Here is a 19222-nt window from a genome sequence, read left to right as displayed (position 1 = left end):
AGCACAGCTTCAGTTTCTTGTTTCAGATGGGGAAAGGAGCTCTATGACAGTCACTGTACCACAAGGGCAGCCAAGGGCTGTGCTTCTCAGCACTGCCAAACCAGAAAACTACCGACAGAGAGAGACAACCTTCTTTTTTCTTTTTTACAAGGTCTGGTATCTGAGGGAGGGAAGATGGAGACCAGTTAAATGCTGTTGAATACTGATCAGGACTGTGAACAATAAAGAGGTCTGAGGAAATAGTAAAAAGGAAAACATCCGTACAAGCTTCCACTACAGAATCTCACAATCTTGTGAGAGCCAGTGGTAAATGCAACTTTAATTTCTCAGGTGAAGAAACTGATTCATGGGAAGGCATTTCTTGAACTCAAAGTCAAGCATGAAAATCATGACAAAAATTGGATCAAAATCCAGCTTTCCTGATTTCCTGCGTTGAAAAGCAGCTGCCACAGAAGGCTGTTTTCTAAGTAAATATACCCATCACGGGGTGCCAGTCAGGCAAGGATCCAAAAATTCAAGGGTCAGGCACTATTCAATATTTGAATCAGTGCAATAAAACACTGCATAAATATTTAAACTGGCACTCCTGCTCCAAAATACTCTTGGAACGTATTTCAGCCGCTTGCTTTCAAAGTTTGTAACAGACATTCCCTTCTTCCTTCTGTCCTGTGGAACCTCTGAACAAAACCCCATTCCCTGCTCATCCACAGCACATCTGACTGTTTGCTGGTTTGTTTTGAATGTGCTGCTTTCAGTCAGCAAGTACAAATGGATAAAGCTTAAGCGCTGAAATCCTATATCCTTGGTTCTTTATGAGACCTTGTTCTAAATTCCCTGCCTCCCCCCCCAAAAAAAAACCCCAAAACCCCCAAAACCAAAAACTCTCCAGAACACTCGCCATTTTTATATCTCATTTACATCCTCGGGCTTCAAAAGCTAAATGCTTGGGCTCCATTTTAGCTGTTCTCACAATGTGTGCTGTAAAATAATGTAAGATGTAATTTGTCATTAGACACTTCCAAACTATGGAAGACACTAGTATTTGCTTAGATCTGAATATAAATCTCAAGAAGCCAAAGCACAGTGACAAATGCATTTTGATATTCCATGTGCAATTGCATCTCTTAATTGTTTCAGCTTGACATAGAAAAAATATCTTGCCAGTCATTGATATAAGTAATGATTATGAGATTTTAGGGCAACATTTTCCTATTATTAGTCACTACCTGTGCTGCCCTGCCCAGCCCCTACTTTTAAACTATGCAGTGTTCAATGAGATAGAAGTTGCTGTAAATGGAGGTAGAAGCTATGCAGATGTGCACTGCCAATACCTCACCTGGCTGCATGCTCTAACAATTCAATCCATTGAATTGCAGCTCTGCTGGATATTCCAGTCCTGAGTTCTCCACAGTTACACTCAATACTGATTAGCAGAACCTGCTCCTATTTCAGCCTTCATTTCCCTTTGCTTCTATACCTGAGGCCTGTCAGCGTAGTTGTGCTCCACAACAGCTAAGGTTCTCTTGAAAATAAAGTTAAAACCTCTGTTAAAAGATATTTCAATAACACCTACATTCTAAGAATCACTAAGTTTTTTTGTAATAAACACATCTAACCACTGACCACAGACATGTGACATAGCATCTGACATCTGCAGAGTTTTGCTTCTCCTACTGGTAGCAATAGCTTGTTCAGCAGATGCTCCTAGTAGCAAGTCCTTCAAGAGATTAATAGTAAAAACAAACAAAACCCCAAAACAAACCCAAAAAACAAGGAATGCGAGACAGCTCTTCCTTAACAGTTTTAGTTTTGCTGGGCTATCAGAAGTAACAAGCAACTAAATCTTTGGTATTAATGCAAAAGGAAGCTCTGATGATCCCACAGATAAGATTACTCAGTCAGAATGTACCACGGTGTATCAAAAGACACTGCTTTCAGACAAACACTTTGAAGGGTAGCGCTGCACTTGAATCATTTACACTCCTGATGGCCCAGGAAGAGTAATCCAAAGGCATCAGCTGTGAAACTGTCAGTCTGAGTAAACAAGACTTAGACAGTGAAGCTGTGCCCATCAACAAAAGCTAAATTTATTAATACACTGCGCTGCTTTCACAAATAGTACTAGAAAGGCCAGTACTTCAGCCTTTCAGATCTGGCACTTTTCAGTGCCATCAGCCTTACTCTAAGCAGCATTACTGTGTGACCACGTGGAGGCCTCTCCATCAGAGGAAGAGGTTGCCACTCCTGATGCTGATACGGTGTCACTCCCGATTTGTTCTACAAGCTGTAAGTTCTTTTTTTTTTTTTTTTTAAAAGGCAATTAGTCAATACTACACAGCAAGGCCAGAGATCTGGTGCTGTAACTGTAGCAAAGGGTTGTTTCAAGATGGGGGGGAGGGGAAGGAGTAAAGTAGATCAATAAGCTCAGGAGTTACGTTTAAACCCTGAGGTCCTACCTACCCTGCCTGAGAACAAAAGCCTCTATGAATTCACACATTTAACAGAACTCCTCAACTTCTCAGGGAAGTGCATTAACTACACATTCAGCTTACAAAAATAAATTGCAACACTTGCTGAAAAATATATTGTGAAAGAAACAAAAAGCCCTTTTCTTTAGTCACACGTGACAGCGATTCAATTTCACTGTCTACTGCATACATTTTATATAAGGCAGATAGGTACAGGATACTGGTCATGATAGTTTTCAATTTATCACTCTGGAACTTCAGTTAGAGAAAGGATGAAGTCAAGCAAGCCATTGCCTTTGACACCACAAAAAGAGGCTCACTAATGCGAAGGCGCAGCCTGCCTGGCTATCTATGCTCTTCAGTGGCATGTACAACCAGATTATAACTCTTGCACCAGATGCAGTGCAAAAGTGAGCCTTTGCCTGTTTAACTTGCTTAAAGTCAATTAATCAGCATACAAAATAGTGCCAGTAAAAACCATTTCCATTGTAAGTGGTGGCTGTCCTTCTGCTTCAGCATCTGACTCCTAATTTCAAAGTTTCCATGGTAAGGTCCATATAAAGTATCAGAGAAAAATTCTCTTTCAAGAAGCCAGTTAAACACTTGCTTCTACAAACTGAGATACATGTGGCCATGGACCAGGCAAAGAACATCTTCTGCACAGTATATTCATGTAAAGGATATGGGCTTTAGAGAAACGGGGGAAGAGCTTACACCACCTTCCTTGGTGCGAGACGGCTGTAGCCATCCAGCCAACAAGACAAACGCTGGATTTGCATATTCCCAGTGCCAAGGTGTGTTCTTTCCTGTAGATGACAACAACCAGGGGTGCTAAAGGCAAAAGGATCCACCTCGGAGGTCTGCATAAAATCAATGGATTTAGAAACTCCTCCAAGGTGGCAAGATGAACCTTCTCTGGATCCACAAGGGCACTTCCCACATGCAACATGTTCTGCTGAGCCGTCTCTGCAACGACATGAGTCTTTGAATTGTGCTTCCCACCTTCCTCTCAGAGTATGTGGTTTCAAGCAACGTTTGTTGCCAGGATGCATTGCTAATACATAATATATGGGCTGGAAATTAGTATTTCATCTCAGAGAGAGAAAATGTTACAGGCACTTCTTAAGAGGCAATGAATGCAGAATAGTTTGAGGAAGAAATCTTGTGAGACAAACAGAGCAAACCTATAACCAAGAGAAGATAGATCTATTGAGACAAACAACTAAATCCTGCCCTTTAAGACAGACTGCAGATTCAATCCCCTGATGCTCATTTTACTGCTGGAAGGAGATCTGTTCTGCTATTCTGCTGCAAAAGGATATTATTTCTCCACAAAGCTTAGCTTTGGGTGTTTATTATAGGGATAACTTCTGACTGAAAAGCAAAACTTGCTTCTTTTTTCCTGGTGATGCTTTGCAAAAGGCATGCCATTTCTGGCATTCCTCGGGATGGATGGACTCACATGTAATGTCTCCTCCCCAAACCCAGCACGCCTAAATGTCAGCAAGAACCAGCCAGCCTTCAAAAGAAGCCCCGGATTCTTTTCACACAGAGGACTGCCCCGCTGACTCGGTGGACCTACCATAAACAAAGGGGCAGGAGAAGGCCTAGAGGTTCCTAGCTGCCTTCTGACAGCTTTCAAATGACACAGCATAACACACCTTACATGTGGAGATATTCCTCTGAAAGAAAATGCAAAAGGCTCAGGCAGAGCAAGGAGAAAGCAAGCAAATACAGTAACCCAGAGGAAAGAAGGAAAGGAGTTAACAATTCTGCTACAGTGACTAACAGGAATATAACCGAGTGACAAGTTACAGATCAACTCTTAGCCAAAGATATTACACAACTAATTGATGGTAATCCTTTCCCAGCTCAGCTCCCCCCCCCCTTCCAGGAACAAGCCAGAGGAGGTGTCCACCTTGCGTGCCTATTTCCATAATTCACTAAATCATAAGCTTATTAAAAACAGAAGCCATTGCAAAGACAAAGTTTTTCCTCAGAAGAGGGAAAAAAAAATTAAGAGGACATTAGAAAAGGTAGAGAATAAGGCATCTGAGGGTACAAAACCACAGACAAACAACAAAACATTTAGCATAGCACATTAACTAATTATGTACAGCACTATCATGTACTTCATCCTACCAGCAAATATGAAACCAAAACATTAACTTCAAGTCAAATAGCAAAACAAAAATAAGAGAAGCAATATTTATTCACTGTATCTGAGTAATCGAGCTTCTTCCCATTAGAAATGAGCTGCAAATTTTCTGGATAAGCCATCTTTAACCTTGGAAAAATTAAATCAAGCTAGACAGGAAATAAGGAGATAAACATAGCAGGGTTAGTTCTATGAAAAAACCAGAGTACAGTGCCAAATGTCTAATTCCACAGCGAGGTGGGTCTTTGCATCCAGCTTCTACCATTTAGCTTTCACTAGGACCTCAAGATGGGCATGGTCTCTTTTAGTCAAGACAATGGTGGGTCTTTTGACTACTGAATTAGTGCTTATTTCAGATTCATTAAAGCCTTTAGGTTTTTGTATCTACTTAACAGACAGAGTAAAAGGATTTAAACATGCCATTTTCTGTTACAAGCCTTGGGGCAGGAGAGGAAAGAAATAATGAATGTTTCAGAGTTACTATATGGTAACCATAGCAGGCAAAATCAATTACTGCTGAGAGGATCTGAAGATAACATGCAATTCCCACTCACTATTTGAAATGTGGTGGTTTTTTTTTTTTCCTCTCTCCACTTCCTCCCCCACTTCTCTTCAGAAATGTCTTTTCTCATACATTAGAATCTGGCCCGAAGAATCCTACTGGCTTGCAAACACATTTAGAGATAAGGATTTGTCATGATACTGTACGGTATCCCCACCTGTGCACTCCCACTTATCTGAGATTAAAATCAAATCCTTCACAGATTCCTCCTTCTGCCTTTCACACCAAGTTTGGCTACACTGAACTTTTATTATCAGAGAAACCAAACAATGATGCGGCTTTATCAAGAACACTGTGTAAGCTGGACAGCCACCCTCAAAAGAAAAACTGCAGGACAGATTTGGGGAATTAGCAAAAGCGCGTATACCCCCTCATGTGAGGTGAGATGGCAACACTTTTGGGATGGATATCATTAAAAAAGGAACCAAATAAGACCAGGTGCTTTAAAAGTCTCCGAAATAAGTGATCTAGAAAGGGCAGATCCAGAAATCCAGTTCATACAGGTCTGAACAACAAGGAAAGGATGTCCGTTTAAATGATGCCAAGCTCAAAACCAATAAAAGGAAATAAGTTTTAACACAATCTGTAATTGAATTGTGGAACTTACTACCACAGGAAGATGGCAAGGCCAAAAACATAATGGGATTAAAAACTGACTCAGTATGTATATGGATATTGACAATATCTAGAGCTGGTTTTAACACTAAAATTGTGGAAAGAATTATTATCCCTCATGCTTCAGGGTTTTAACCAATCTCTAACCACTAGAGAACAGGGTGAAGCCTAATAAAGCAAGCAGATATCCCCATGAAGATCTTTGTCAGTGTTTCTCCTCTGAATTACCCGGTGCTGGTCATAAGCACATAAAGGCAACTGAATAGATGTGTCCCAAATCCGATCTAATAAATCAACTATGACAAATTTAGTTTCAGCTAATCCTGCATCTCTGATTCAAGTCTAGGATAGGCAATTGAACCATTCAAAAAGGTTTAATAAAGCTGCTGAAATTGAAATTAAGCACTGACATGTTTACCACAGTCTTTCCTCATTCACCAGCCTTTGAACACCACTCCCGTAACACCGGCAAGCCTTCCCTTTGCTCCCTCAAAAATACCACAAGTTAGAAAACCTCTCTCCCCTTCCCCGCCTCCACTCCACAACAAACACTGAAGATACCACATAATCCAGAAATTGGTGCTTGAAAAGGACAGTCCACAGAGACTTGCTCTGCAGTCACAAAAGCTGGCAACATGCTATTTTATTCCCTATAAAGTTATTTTAAAACTAGGTCTCTCCAACCTTCTCAAGCCATTTTTACCAAGCAACAATTAAGTATGCTGTTCCAAGTAAGTTAAAAAATAATCTGTTAGCTGTGGCTCAAAATGCTGCATAAGTAGATCCTTTCTGGTGGAAGCACCATGCATCTTGCATGCTTGCTGAGATACAAATAATGGAATGGTACAGAAAATTTCCAATTCATCTCCCTAAGCTTCTTTCTGTCATTTCCACGTGCATGGAAAACCAACATGAGGCATTTTGAAACAACTGCTTTTGTTTAAACAGGAGTTTAATGGTTTAGCTCAAAGTAAGTAAATAACCCTCTTGCACCCAAAATATTGTCAAAGCACAGACCTGAGTAAAGAATGGGCAGGAAGTAATAAATGAATCCAAAGTAGGAAAGCAAAGGGAATAAATACAACTGGAGCAAGAAAAAAAAAAAGAGTGGAAGATGAGAAATAAAGGACAGGAAAGAAAACAGAAAGGAGGCAGCGAGAACAGACGTTGTGCCAAAAATCTAAATGAGTGAAGCAAATGCATGTGTCCTTAGTTCCACCTCAAAAGGCTGCAACTTTCTTTCAGGAGCATATCTTGGCAGGAATAAGAATTCATTTTGACTTCAAAAAGGAAAGTTAAAAAACATCCATACACACAACCCAAACACTTCTTCTGCAAACTGCCAAATTTTCAGGCTGCTGTTTTGCATGGGGGAGCTTAAGTACATCCACCGTTTGATGCCCAGGCATTGGTAAACAGTTTACACACTTATTAGTTAGTGACTATTTTAAACCAAAGCTTGATAACGCCTAGGATTAAGTTTTTGGATGTGGAGTCAAACTGTCTAATTACTACAGCGGAGAGGAGGGCATGCACAACAATATACCTGTGGCCTTTCCCAGACTGCTAAATTACACAAATGGTTTAGTAATAAACCCCGGTGGAATTCATCAGTGGAGTAACACTTTCAAGAGGCCTGAGTAAATTAGGGGGGCTTGAAAGGAGGGGAGGGAGTCAAGAGCTGCAGCAGCTGCTGGTTTTTCCTAATAGATTTCATGAACAGCCTCGCTAGAAAGGCGTCCAGGGTTCTATGCTGTTTGTGACCACAGGAGTTCAGTGAGACAGTCTGGCCCGCTCACGTTACAAACTTCCCTTGTGAAACAGTGATTTGTTTTGTACAGCCCACAGCACCATAAGGGATTAGTTGAGAAAGATGCTCAAGACAATGCTTAAGTAATAAAGACACTAGCAAAAAACCCTGAAAAAACAACAGTTCAGGAGAAAGGTAACAAACTCACCTCTCTCGTAAAGGTCAGCTCCAAGTCCCATTTCAGAAAAGTTTGCTGAAGATCAGAATTCTTTTTTTCCTATTGCAGCTGGGAAATTTTCTTTAAGTCTCCTTTTCAGAAGTAAGAACTGAAAAGCCATACTGACTTAAATAGGTAAACGTTCATTTTTCAATCCCAAACCTATAGCTTAGATCCATTAACCCACCACAACACTGGCACTGAAAGCTTCTGTCATCTGTGGAAAGTCCCCGCAACAAGACCTCTGCACAGCTACGAGCAGGGCTTCCCAAAGCCCAGTGTCTCCGTTTCCAATTCCCGGAGGCACTAGAAGGACGTACCATGGTCCACGCAGGAAAGAACAGGATTACTTCAAAAATAAATACATTAAAAAAAAAACCAAACAAAAAACCCCTCCAAACTGTGGTCTTACACTGTTACTATCTAAAATACTGTTAACATTTTAGAAACCTAGTTTACCTTCTTGTTAATTTGTCACCTTTTTTTTTTTTCCCCTTAAATGCGACAAAGATGAATTGGGTTCACTTCTGTGTACAACCAGTTCCACTGTTAAATTCCAGCGCAGCCCTGCAGATCTTTTATTTCAGAGCTATAATCAAGGTACTGGAAATCTCCAAATCCTCTCCTGTAAATTCTATGCTTTCTTTGTAATGGTTTCAAAATTGATGGAAATATCAATATTTTACAAAACAAAATGGAGTGGTGCTTTGCAAAAGCTACATTTGAGCCTCAAATAAATAAATAAAACCATCTCTTTAGCCCAAGTAATTGCTCTATCACGCAATACGTGGAGCTGGCCAATTGCCAGGTTGCAAAAATTTGCATCTCAGCATTGCTGCTTCTCACCAATCTGTAGAACCACAGAGATGAAACCATTCTACTAAATTTTTCCAGCACCGTGAAAACACTAATTCCAATAGTTCATTTGCACATGCTGAGCACACACTGTCTAGGTCAGCAGTCAATACAAGACCCCAGCGAGCACTAAATTAATGGGACGGCATGACATTAAGAGGTACCGCGCTGCCAGAAGTGCCGTCCTCCTGGTAAGATGCAACACGGATCCTGAAAGTCATTAATAATCCCACAGTACTTCTTGCAATAGGAACACTGCTCCAAGCAGGGTCTCGGTGAAATTCTGACTCAGACAATCACATCCCACCAGCCAAGGTTTGCTCTAGAGTTTCAGCTACATGTGGTGCTTTAAAGGGTCCTGCAATGCTACTGACAGAAGGAGAGATGTCTACGCCTCAGCACAAGAGAGGCTGCATTTTGGATATGTGATCTCCAAACTGCCTTTTATACCGTATTCGCCCCTTCATGGGGGTACAAATTAACATTCAATTGGGAATTGGAACAATTTCCATCAAAGGGCAGAGCTACGCAGCGTAAGGAGGAAAAAAGGGGAGAGGGGGAATGAAGTCAAGCATTATAACTCAAAATCTGGTCTCTGTTTTAAAATGTTTATGATAGATACGTCAAAGATGTTTATTAAAAGTCTACAGTCGTACCTATTTAAGATGCAAAGAACATATCTGGATTAAGCAGACAGGAAATATAAAATGTGCCAGGACACAGCAGAATTTAAATAGATCAATAAACATAGCTACTAGAACAAGAGTTCCCAATTTTTCCATCTCATGACCTTGCATTAGCATAAAGTTTTGAAATGTCCCTTTCATACTCTCTTGTTTACCCATAATGAGAGAGAAAGGCAGGTCATGTCTCTTCTCTCCCTGTTGCTAACCCACTAGGGTTAGGAATCCATGATCAGAGCCATGATGAACCGGAAGATCACCACATAATTAATCCCGTTAGCATGCAACCAAGCAAACAAAAGAAATTTAAAATAATTCAGTATCACAGCATTTATTGAGTGACTGTAATCTGGCCAACTAACGAAACGCCATAGAATATTCTACATTAAATGTGCCACGGTTTGGGGTTCAGGGGGTGTGTGTGGGTGTGTGTGTGTGCACGTGTTTGTTTTTAAGGTTAATAAGGCCAGGGTAATTTAAAACTGCACTACTAAATCATGCTATTAAGCCATTAACGAAAACTAGAGAAAACTGCTGCTTAGATGTAAACTAAGCATGTGAGGGGAAAAAGTGACAAGCAAAAAAATAACACCCAAAAACCCCAAATACATTCCCCATTTTTTGGGCTTCTTTTCCCTGCCCCCCTTAGCCGCCTCTTTTTATACAGTGTTATTCGCTCACCCACCTGATGCCAAAAGGCGCTTTCACATCCCAGCCTACGCACACCTTGGCATTTCCCAGGGCATTCTTTGATCAGCACAGGCCTTGGGAGGCTCGGGGCCAACCTGTTCATTCAGAGGGGCCCTGGGAGACTATCAGTGTCAGGGCGGCGGCAGACAGGCCACCGAACCCCCGGCTGCCTCGCCAAGGCTGCGTGCTGCAGAAGCCCTTGCAAGTCTCATCACCCAGCAGAGAGCCACAGACAGGCTGCAGTTTTCCTTTAACGTGTACCAATTTTACATAAACCCCTACTTAAAAGAAGGGCGACATGCAAACACATCAGAGATGAGATGAGGAAGTTTCTGTCATTTATATTTCTAAGGTCCACATCCCTTAACTCCATTTGCTGCATGTCAAAATATGTATTCATTCCACATCACTGCTTTCTTCAATTGTGTTAAAACTGCCTCTAGCCACATTTAATTACCAGGATCTTTATATTCTTAATTTACATGCCTAGACGTATACATTAAGGGTCAAATCCTGAATGAAATCAATGAGACAACCTAGACAAAGACGACAGTAGGGTTTGATACTAGCATGCACTGGTAACAGGAGGGAAAAAAAAAGAGACTTCTGAGAACCTTTGTAGACAGGTATTTTTGGAGCACAAGATTTCTACAGCTTTTGAAGAATTCACAACTATGACTGCAAATACTATTTTTCCATTCGGACTGCAGCAATGCAAAGAAACCAACGGCTAACAACTGACCCTAAAAAAACAAGGTAGAAGGTTGCCGTCTTGCATTCACTGTCCTGGCCCTGCAATGGTTAAAAGGTCCCCACAGCTGTGCTGGCACCATCGATTAGGGTGAACAAGGAAGCGACAGAAAAATAAAGCCACCTTAATTTCAAGCTCCATTAGAACTGAAGGACTTGGAGGGGGAGAAATCAATGTTTGGCAAATGGGAAAGGACAAAATCTGCAAAAGGAAAAATGCATTTTCAGGCTAAGCTAATGCAAACAATGGATGGTGAACAGCACTTGAGGTTGCCCCTTTAAGGTTGTGTCAGCATTTCCATTTATAAACTCTGATTTTAGTTACACTCTAGTAGATTACCACAGGCTTTGGTATTATTCTAGCAGATACCACAAAGCATATCACAAATGGTAATATAAAATAGCAGTAAGAGCTCACTGGTTGAATAATGCACCCTTTTGGTACCTGATGTCAGAGTAAGCGTTTTATAATTATGAGTCATAGGCATACACACACACAAACAGAACGTACAGTGCTGGGGCGAGCGTCCTGGGACCCAGATTCTACCAACGCTAAAACAGAAGTCAAAGCTGCCTTTGATACAAAGCCTGTTGATGGTACTCTGAATTAAGTAGCTGGGATATTTTCAAGTTTTTCAGTCTGCCTCAGTTGCCACTTGGACAGATTTCAGTCTAACCTTCTGCCCTCATTTAGATAAAAGCTCTTACTTCTGTATCTAGACCTCCAGAGAGCTACTCAGTCAGTACTCTGAACATCCACACCCAGAAATCAAAACCAAACCCTGATTTCCAACCTTTAATTTCAGTTCTGCCTAGATCAGAAGCCAAGGTGAAACTGTTGTACAAATGAGATAATTCAACAAAATTTTCCTTCAGTGTAACGGAGTCAGGACTTCATCTCAAACTTTCTAAGCAGATAAGCAACGTATGCAAGGAGAGCTCGTGTCCATTTCGAGCACCTATTTCACAGATCTGCACAGAGCTGGACCAAGCCTTAGAAGCGAGAGCAACACCATTTCTTAAAGTTACCACCATGACTTTGGGCTTGGACATTTCAAAACAAGCATACGGGGGGACTAAATCTAGTATCAAGCCATCGTGACATGTCCAAAACACAAAGCACACAGTAAAGCATAACGTATACTGTAATCAGTCAAACTACCTTAGTAGGTATAAATCAGACCTTGATCCTGCACCTAACCCCTACCAGGTACCCAAACAAGTTTACTAGAGCAGCACCAAACCTTCCTCTGACATCCATACATAAACCAAACAGCACACGTGCAAGCGCCAGGTCCTGGCTTACATGTTACAATAGTGCAGCCTTTCCACATACTAATTTCTCCTCTGGCTGCCGTCACTGGGACCTGAGAGAGGTCTGCTATGACAGTGCTCACAAGAAGAGGACATCATAGTTTGTATCTTTGGAAGAGTGAAGAAATACCTTTTCTGAACAGAACGTCAGTAGTATGCTTATACACATATACCCCATCTTTGAGATATCAGCTTGCATGATCAACCCTTACCTGGGATTTTTAAAAGCCACAAACAAAAAAAAAACCCCAACATGCATTTATGTGCTAAACATGGCATCAAGAACATCAAGAATCACTCAACTACCATAGTCAACTCTGAAAATATTTTGCCACAATAAGGCTTTTTGACAATTTAAGAAAACCTTGATCTTTATAAACTCTTGACATAAGAATTGTTATGAACTGGATTGGCTGTGAGAAGTGTTTGTTGCATTGCATGCAATTTAAGAACACAGTCTTTGACGCGAGAAAGGAAAAATACAAATTCCTATAATTTAGTGGCAAGCTTAAAATCTTTTTCATAATCTTCCTGGCCTAATGCTCTAGTGGAAGACATTTCCTGGACTCACAACCCTTTTATGTGCAAGCAATCTACATTTTACAACTGATAAATAATTCAGGTAATTAATTGAGCTGCAATTTGGTGTACTACTTAGTCAGCACTATGGAGTACCATTTAAAAGAGATTCTGTACAGAAAGTTCCTCTTGCTTGTTAACCCAACCTGAGGCTTCTATTAAGGTGAATTCCTAGAATCTCCTAACACTTTCTGAATGTCTCGCATCAGCGTCCTGGGACTTCATGCCCTGGGATGCTCCCTTCTGATTTTTCTTGCTGTGTTTTACTCTCTCTAAAAGAAACGGGATATTTCCTGGAATTCTCCCTCTGCAGTGCTGTCTGTTGTCATTTGAGAGATTAGATTCTAATATATCTCCCTATGCTGCCCACATACAGGCTGCTAGAATAGACCGCAATGTAAGAAGGAACAGAGACAATAAGTAAATACTTTAGGTAAGAAAGCTGGAGAAGCTCAAGCAAACTGTCGGGAAATCACTGGATGCAAAGGAGCGATGTGGGAGCACATGGCAGGAAGTCTAAAGAGTATTTTCATGCTGCAAGAGCTTTGATAGAATTTAGAAGTTAGCAGAAACCTAAAATTCATGCAATAAAGATATAATCATATTTGTAACCTTCACACAACTGCAACAGTCAAAGGCTAAGCATTAGGTCTATGCCTCTGGCACAGGCGCCCATATTCACCTCCAGAGGCATCACCTAGTCCTGCGCTGCGGCGTACGTGGGCTGCACCAGTGCAGAGTCCCACCACAGTTTTACCGGGAGGAAGACTGCACAGACTTGCGGTTTCAGGTGCTTATCTCAAAAAAGTTTCAGCCTCTTAATGAAATGATGCTGTAAAGTATTTATGAACTAATAACACTACCTGCTAAAACTGAAGCTTGAAGGATGCTACATATCCAAGAATAATTAAAGTGCTAAAGAATCTACAAATGACAAATAAGTTTCAGATGGGATTGAAGGCTAACCAAATTTGCTGCAAACTACGCAGGCTTGTGAGTGTTAAGTGCTGAGCATCAGGAAAAGACAGGACTGAGGACAGCTGAGCCTACAGTACTGACAATTAACTGTGAAGAAGTTTTTGTTGGTTAAAAAAGAGTAATAGTAATGTTAGAAAGTGCAGGCTTGATGCAGAACAGAACAGCTCTTCCCAATCCGCAGAATTAAAGCCTACCAGTATGTCTGCGTAAATACTGACTAACAGCAGAGGAATGGTAGAGTCCTGTAAAACGATAAACCAGATCCCTTCCTTTTATCATTCTGCACACTGCCTTCCAGGATACAATGGGAGCAACTTACAGAAGGAGAATGCTACACAGTGTAAAGGGATAGCTACATCTGGCCCAAAATAAACAAAACAAACCTGAAGAAGCCTTATGAAACTAATAAGCTAGGAAGAATGAAAACAAATCCCGACATAATCATCAGAAGGTGTAAAAAAAAAATAACATAGGAAGAAGCTTTTGTAGCACATCTTTATCTAAAGCATCAAATAATTTTACGACCTACCTGGTTAACAGACCCAACTAAAGGACAGTCAGTAGTATGTAACACGAAGGTCCTCTTACGTAACTAAGAGCAAAACCTTAATAAAGAACTACCCTGAAAGGACAAGGTCCTATTGTCGATGACTGTGTACCAGAACCTACAGATGAGCGCAGAGACTTGTCCACATTCTAAGCAAGTTACTTTCAGATCACAGACCGTTGTCGACATCGGCCAGACAGCTTGAGGTTTGACTGCAAATATCCTCAGACAGAGCAGAGGATGTTCTGCAAAACAACACAGAAATCCTCACACCTGTTAGCTGCAAAACAAACAGGGACAAAACATTTAAGACTGACATGGTACTCATGTGCCTGCAAGATGACCTAAAAATGGAGCACCTTCCCATTGCAACTCGGTTTCAGCTAATGTACTATGAATGTTTTCTGCACATGGCCTGCAAAAAAAATTTAAGATTCAAAGCACACATGTATTAGGCCTCAGACATGAGTAGTTAGATTTAAATTAAAGTGATCACTGATTAAATCACCAGTGTTAATCATGATTCAAAACATCAAGCGGGGAACTTTGATTTAAATTATTGATTTTAATCCTGCTTTTCATTTGTACTTTTTAGCCATCTTCCTAAAGGAAGGCCTGAATCTCATTGGCTGATTTGGCCATTTAAACATTGATTTACAATTAACCATTGTTTTTATGCTAAATTTGAAGCTTTTCCGTAACAGGAGAATACAGTTATATCTAGATTCACAATATAAACTTATTTAAAAAGCACAGTATTTATTCAGAATCTTAAACATTTTTATTAAGTTTGAAAACAATGAATGAGAAATTTCTTATTTACTAGATGACATTTACACGTGCACTTACACACGTGCTTCATGTCAAGCTCCACTAGGATGGACTAGAATCCTATGAGAAATAGACCATATGAAAATGTTCAGTCAATTAAACTGCCTTATATAAAGAAAAAAGTATCCAGCTTGTATTTCAAGATGTTTGCATTTCAAATTGTATCTCCTATGAGACCAAAAGAAATCATAACTTTAGTAGCAAAAAGACAGATTGAAAATGATGGCTAGACAGAGGCATTTCAGCACCTAAACATGCAAATGGACCAATATTTAAGAAACTTTCAAGAATGCCTATGCAAGGTAAGTACCCAGTTCCCACAGAAATCACCTGGAGTTGAAATCAATGGGTCTCAGATACCACATTTATTTAAGCATGGTTGAAAATATCTTGATTTCAGGTGGTAAGATATTTAAAAAAAACCTCCTCCACATCCTTCAAACTTTTCCAATTAAGAAATCTCATCTGTCACTTTTTTGTTTAAAAAATAAATAGGCTTATTTTTATTTATTAATTTTAATAGTTTATAGCAAGCTTAGTCCATAATGTCAACTGCCATGTATTCAAACTTACACACTTCCTTTTTTAAAGAAATAAATGCATTCTAATGAAAAACATTCAAATATTGACATGGGTCATTAAAAAAAATATACTGAGATCATGACCAGAATATACCAGAATCACCATATCAAATGACAAGGCCTTGAGATCTGGTATAATTAAGAAAGAAGAAAGCTTTCACTTTTTGTTTAGGTGACCAGTAAAATAAAGTAAAATGTGAGTATTACGCAGTCCTATCCATTTTTCCCATATGCCACAAATCTCAGAATCCAAAGAGTCAAGAGCTCCACTGCTTCTGGGCTTGAGAATCTACAATAAGATTGCTCTTAAAGGAGAAAGGAGAAACACCAGAAATCAGCAGAGAATTAACAGCAGTAAACAAAAAAAAGGGAAGAGTTTTGAAAAAATCTAGACAGAATGGAGGTCAAGGAAGACATGTACCAAGTTTAACATCACCAATTAGAAATACAACATCAGAAATTGGAACAAAGGAATAAAATGAGAAAAGACAGAAAGTGAACAGTGCCAGTGGTTTAGAGCTCTCACTCTATGATCATTCAACGGTCAGTCTCCAGAGTGCACTAATTTTTAGTGAAAAAGACAGGAAAATCACCTGGGGAGGGTGAAAGAAGATAGCCAAATATGCTAGGAATCGCCAGAAGGTGAAGACGTGCGAAGGCACAAGAAGAAATCACATATCTGAGAAACACGCTAGGTGCCCCGAGTATTTGGTTTCACGCACACACTCACCCCGCTGCGTTCCCAGCCCAAGAGGGCTGAAGGCAGCCCCGACACGGAGGAGTACTGTTGCCCTGCAAGGAAACACCTCCTTGCTACGGGACCCAGGGCACACACCACTACTACTGGAAAGGCTATCGTCCTTAGAGAACAGGGAATTAAGTCAATCTGACTGAAGAGAGGAGACCACAGGGCTCCTAACACTAGAATGAGACTAGACTAAGAGCCCCTCCACCCGAAACGGATGGCACCAAATTACTTAAATAAAACATACCAGAGACAAAATGGGGTAACTCTTCACAGGCCTCCCTTCCCCTTCTGAAGTTAAGTAATTTAAGGCATACTACCTCTGCAAAAAAGAAGAGCTTACAACTCTTTTGAACCTCCTAATTTAGCCATCTGCCAGTAAGGAGAGAGAATATAAGCTTCAAAATGATTAACCAGTAATTCGGACTATTGTCTTCAATGCAACTCACAACATCAATTCCATACCTAGCTCTTAACTGAGTAATGAATACCACAGATTTCTTCATCACGAAGAAAGATATTCCACAAGGGCAGGCAACTATCATAAAGCAAAAATAGATGGGTCACATTAATTTCTAAGACACCTGGGGAGATGATCTACAGGAAGATTTACAAGATTAAATCACGCTGGCAAAGCATAAGAAATACGGCTAAGTCAGTCTACCACGAAGACAAGGTTATGACATCGAGATACAGTGAAAGAAAAAGCTGTACTCACCTCTTTTCCATATTGACTTAAATGCCCCCTATTCCAACACCTCAAAATTGCCAAGCGGTTCCACGTGTTCTTTCAATCAGACATAAAAAACAGGTCTCAAAACTATGAGGGAGAGGTATCCCTGTGCAATTTAGGCTTGCAAAGCCAACAGAGACAGCTCCACAAAGGCAGCAAGTATGTAGTTCCTCTTCACTTCAGCAACAGTGTGGAACCTAAAGTACTTCTGCCAGTCTGGTACTTAATACTGCTTCTGATGGCTAACTCAAACATTTTTCACCATTGAAAGCAGCATCTCTCCTCTGTACTTCCTCTAGCCAGTGAATTAAACACAGAGCAAGACTATTTCCACAATGGCCTTAGAAGAGCTTTGAACCACAACACAGGAATGGCAGTTACAAGGGCAGTGTAATTCACACGTCAGAAATGCCCCTACCTGGATGTCAGTGTCCTTCACAGGTTCAAGAGGCTCAAACGTAGTGGCTGCACTTAGACTCTCTAGTCGCTGAGAAATGTGAGATATATCAAGCCCTCTGGAGCCAAGAAGAACAGACCTATAAGGAAGAAATTGTACATGTATGAAATTAGTATTGAACAGACAGAACTCTAAACCCAAATTCATTGCCAATATTTAGGTCAGCAGCTAGCCATGTGCAGACAGTGCTCCCAGCTGCATTATGAAAACTGCATAAAAAACAAACTTTGAACAGCCCTGTGTGTATACCTAACCACCTCAGCCCTGCTGAGCTCCTTCTGCTGTTCCACTGCAGTACTGCACAGCTGCCAAGTCCTTCCAGATAGAAAAATTCTATAGCATGTTAGTAAATGTCTTCAGCAGCGGCCAGAACACAGTACTGCACTTTTTGGCTTTAGTGCCTGCAATCAGAGACAGCAGCTCCTTCAGTAATCAGTAGTAATCCTTCCATTACTATTTTTTTTTTGTAAGTAGGAAAATGGGAGAACAGCAAAACACAACTCTGCAGTCATTCTGTTTCTCCCAGGCATGTCCTCCTGGCAAGACTCCCCACACGTTAGAAACCAAACCCGTAAACAGCTTCTGTCCTCTGCATAGAGTTTCCAATGCCGGTGCTCCATACTTACGCCTTAACATCTGCAGTCTCCTGGGAAGTGCGGGTCAGAGTGCGGGAACGCAGGCGCTCCCCAGCCTGCTGGATCTCCTGCAGATTGCGTTCTACATGAGGTAGCTCAGAGATACCTTCTGTCTCGGCTGCAAGCTGTTCTGCCTGCTGGAGAAGCTCTCCGAAGCCTTCAGTATCCATCTCTGTTGCAGGTTTCACTCAGGATGCAGAGAAACCTTCAAAGAAAGAGAGAAATTCTTGCTCAGCTATAAACAGTTTCTGTACCTATGGGCACACAGACAGACCAGCAAGAGCAGGTCTTCTAGAACAGGATACTCTTCTGCCCATTTTCCCCAAGCGCTAAATATCAAGCGGATACTTTCAAGTGGTCTCAGAGAGCTTTGCCTTGCAGAACTATGCTCTTAAGGCAGATCTATGGACCTGTCAGAAGCGGGATGCAGATGCCGTATGACAGTTCATGTATTGCCTTGACACAAAGGAGAGTGAAAGCAGAGAAGTCCCTGTGAAGAATTTGGTGTTAATTTAGCTATAAACTACTTGCATATATATATTTTTAATATATATATTAAAAATGGAGACAAACATATGCATGCATAGATATATATGTATATATGAGGGCTGAAAACACAATCTTAACATGAGGTTAAATTAACAGCAAAACAGATGAGCTTGTACATAGACAGCCACAACTAGCCATCTATTACAATGTGTTAACCCATGTCATTAACCCCCAAAATCAAAAGAAATATGTACATGTTGTTCCACTGTAAAAGGTGTGCGTCTAACTGATGCACACAGAAAGTTTTTCCAGTGTTTGTGAGAACTGCTGGCATAAACCAAATGAGAGAACAGTTAAAGAAACCATACAGCAAAAGGCAAGGGCTGTAACAGATAAGGTCCTTGGTGCATCGTGCAGTTCCAAATTCAGAATGGAGCCTGTTATTTTTACAGAAGGGACAAAAATGTACATGCTTGGGATCCATGTGGAAAAAACACATCGCTGCAACGGTGTCCACATTAATGAAATATGAAACCCAAACCCTCAAATTTATGCACCAAATCCATGATTTGCAGCTAAATCAGC

At 40.7% G+C, this 19222-nt stretch overlaps 1 protein-coding gene across 1 annotated transcript in view; it reads right to left on the bottom strand.

Annotated features, from left to right (window-relative positions):
• Nucleotides 1-18318, bottom strand: part of NUP93 (nucleoporin 93kDa) — a 78640-nt gene extending 60322 nt beyond the window's left edge. Inside the window, 2 exon segments of the mRNA XM_009320824.1 lie at nt 17475-17592; nt 18140-18318. Coding sequence (XP_009319099.1) covers nt 17475-17592; nt 18140-18318 — 297 coding nt within the window.
• Nucleotides 18319-19222: the final 904 nt, after the last annotated feature.

This window comes from Pygoscelis adeliae, unplaced genomic scaffold (genome assembly GCF_000699105.1).
Source record: "Pygoscelis adeliae isolate BGI_AS28 unplaced genomic scaffold, ASM69910v1 Scaffold63, whole genome shotgun sequence".
Classification (NCBI taxonomy): Eukaryota; Metazoa; Chordata; class Aves; order Sphenisciformes; family Spheniscidae; genus Pygoscelis; species Pygoscelis adeliae.
The sequence above is the reverse complement of the archived record's forward strand: the minus strand, read 5'-3'. Positions and strand labels throughout refer to the sequence as shown.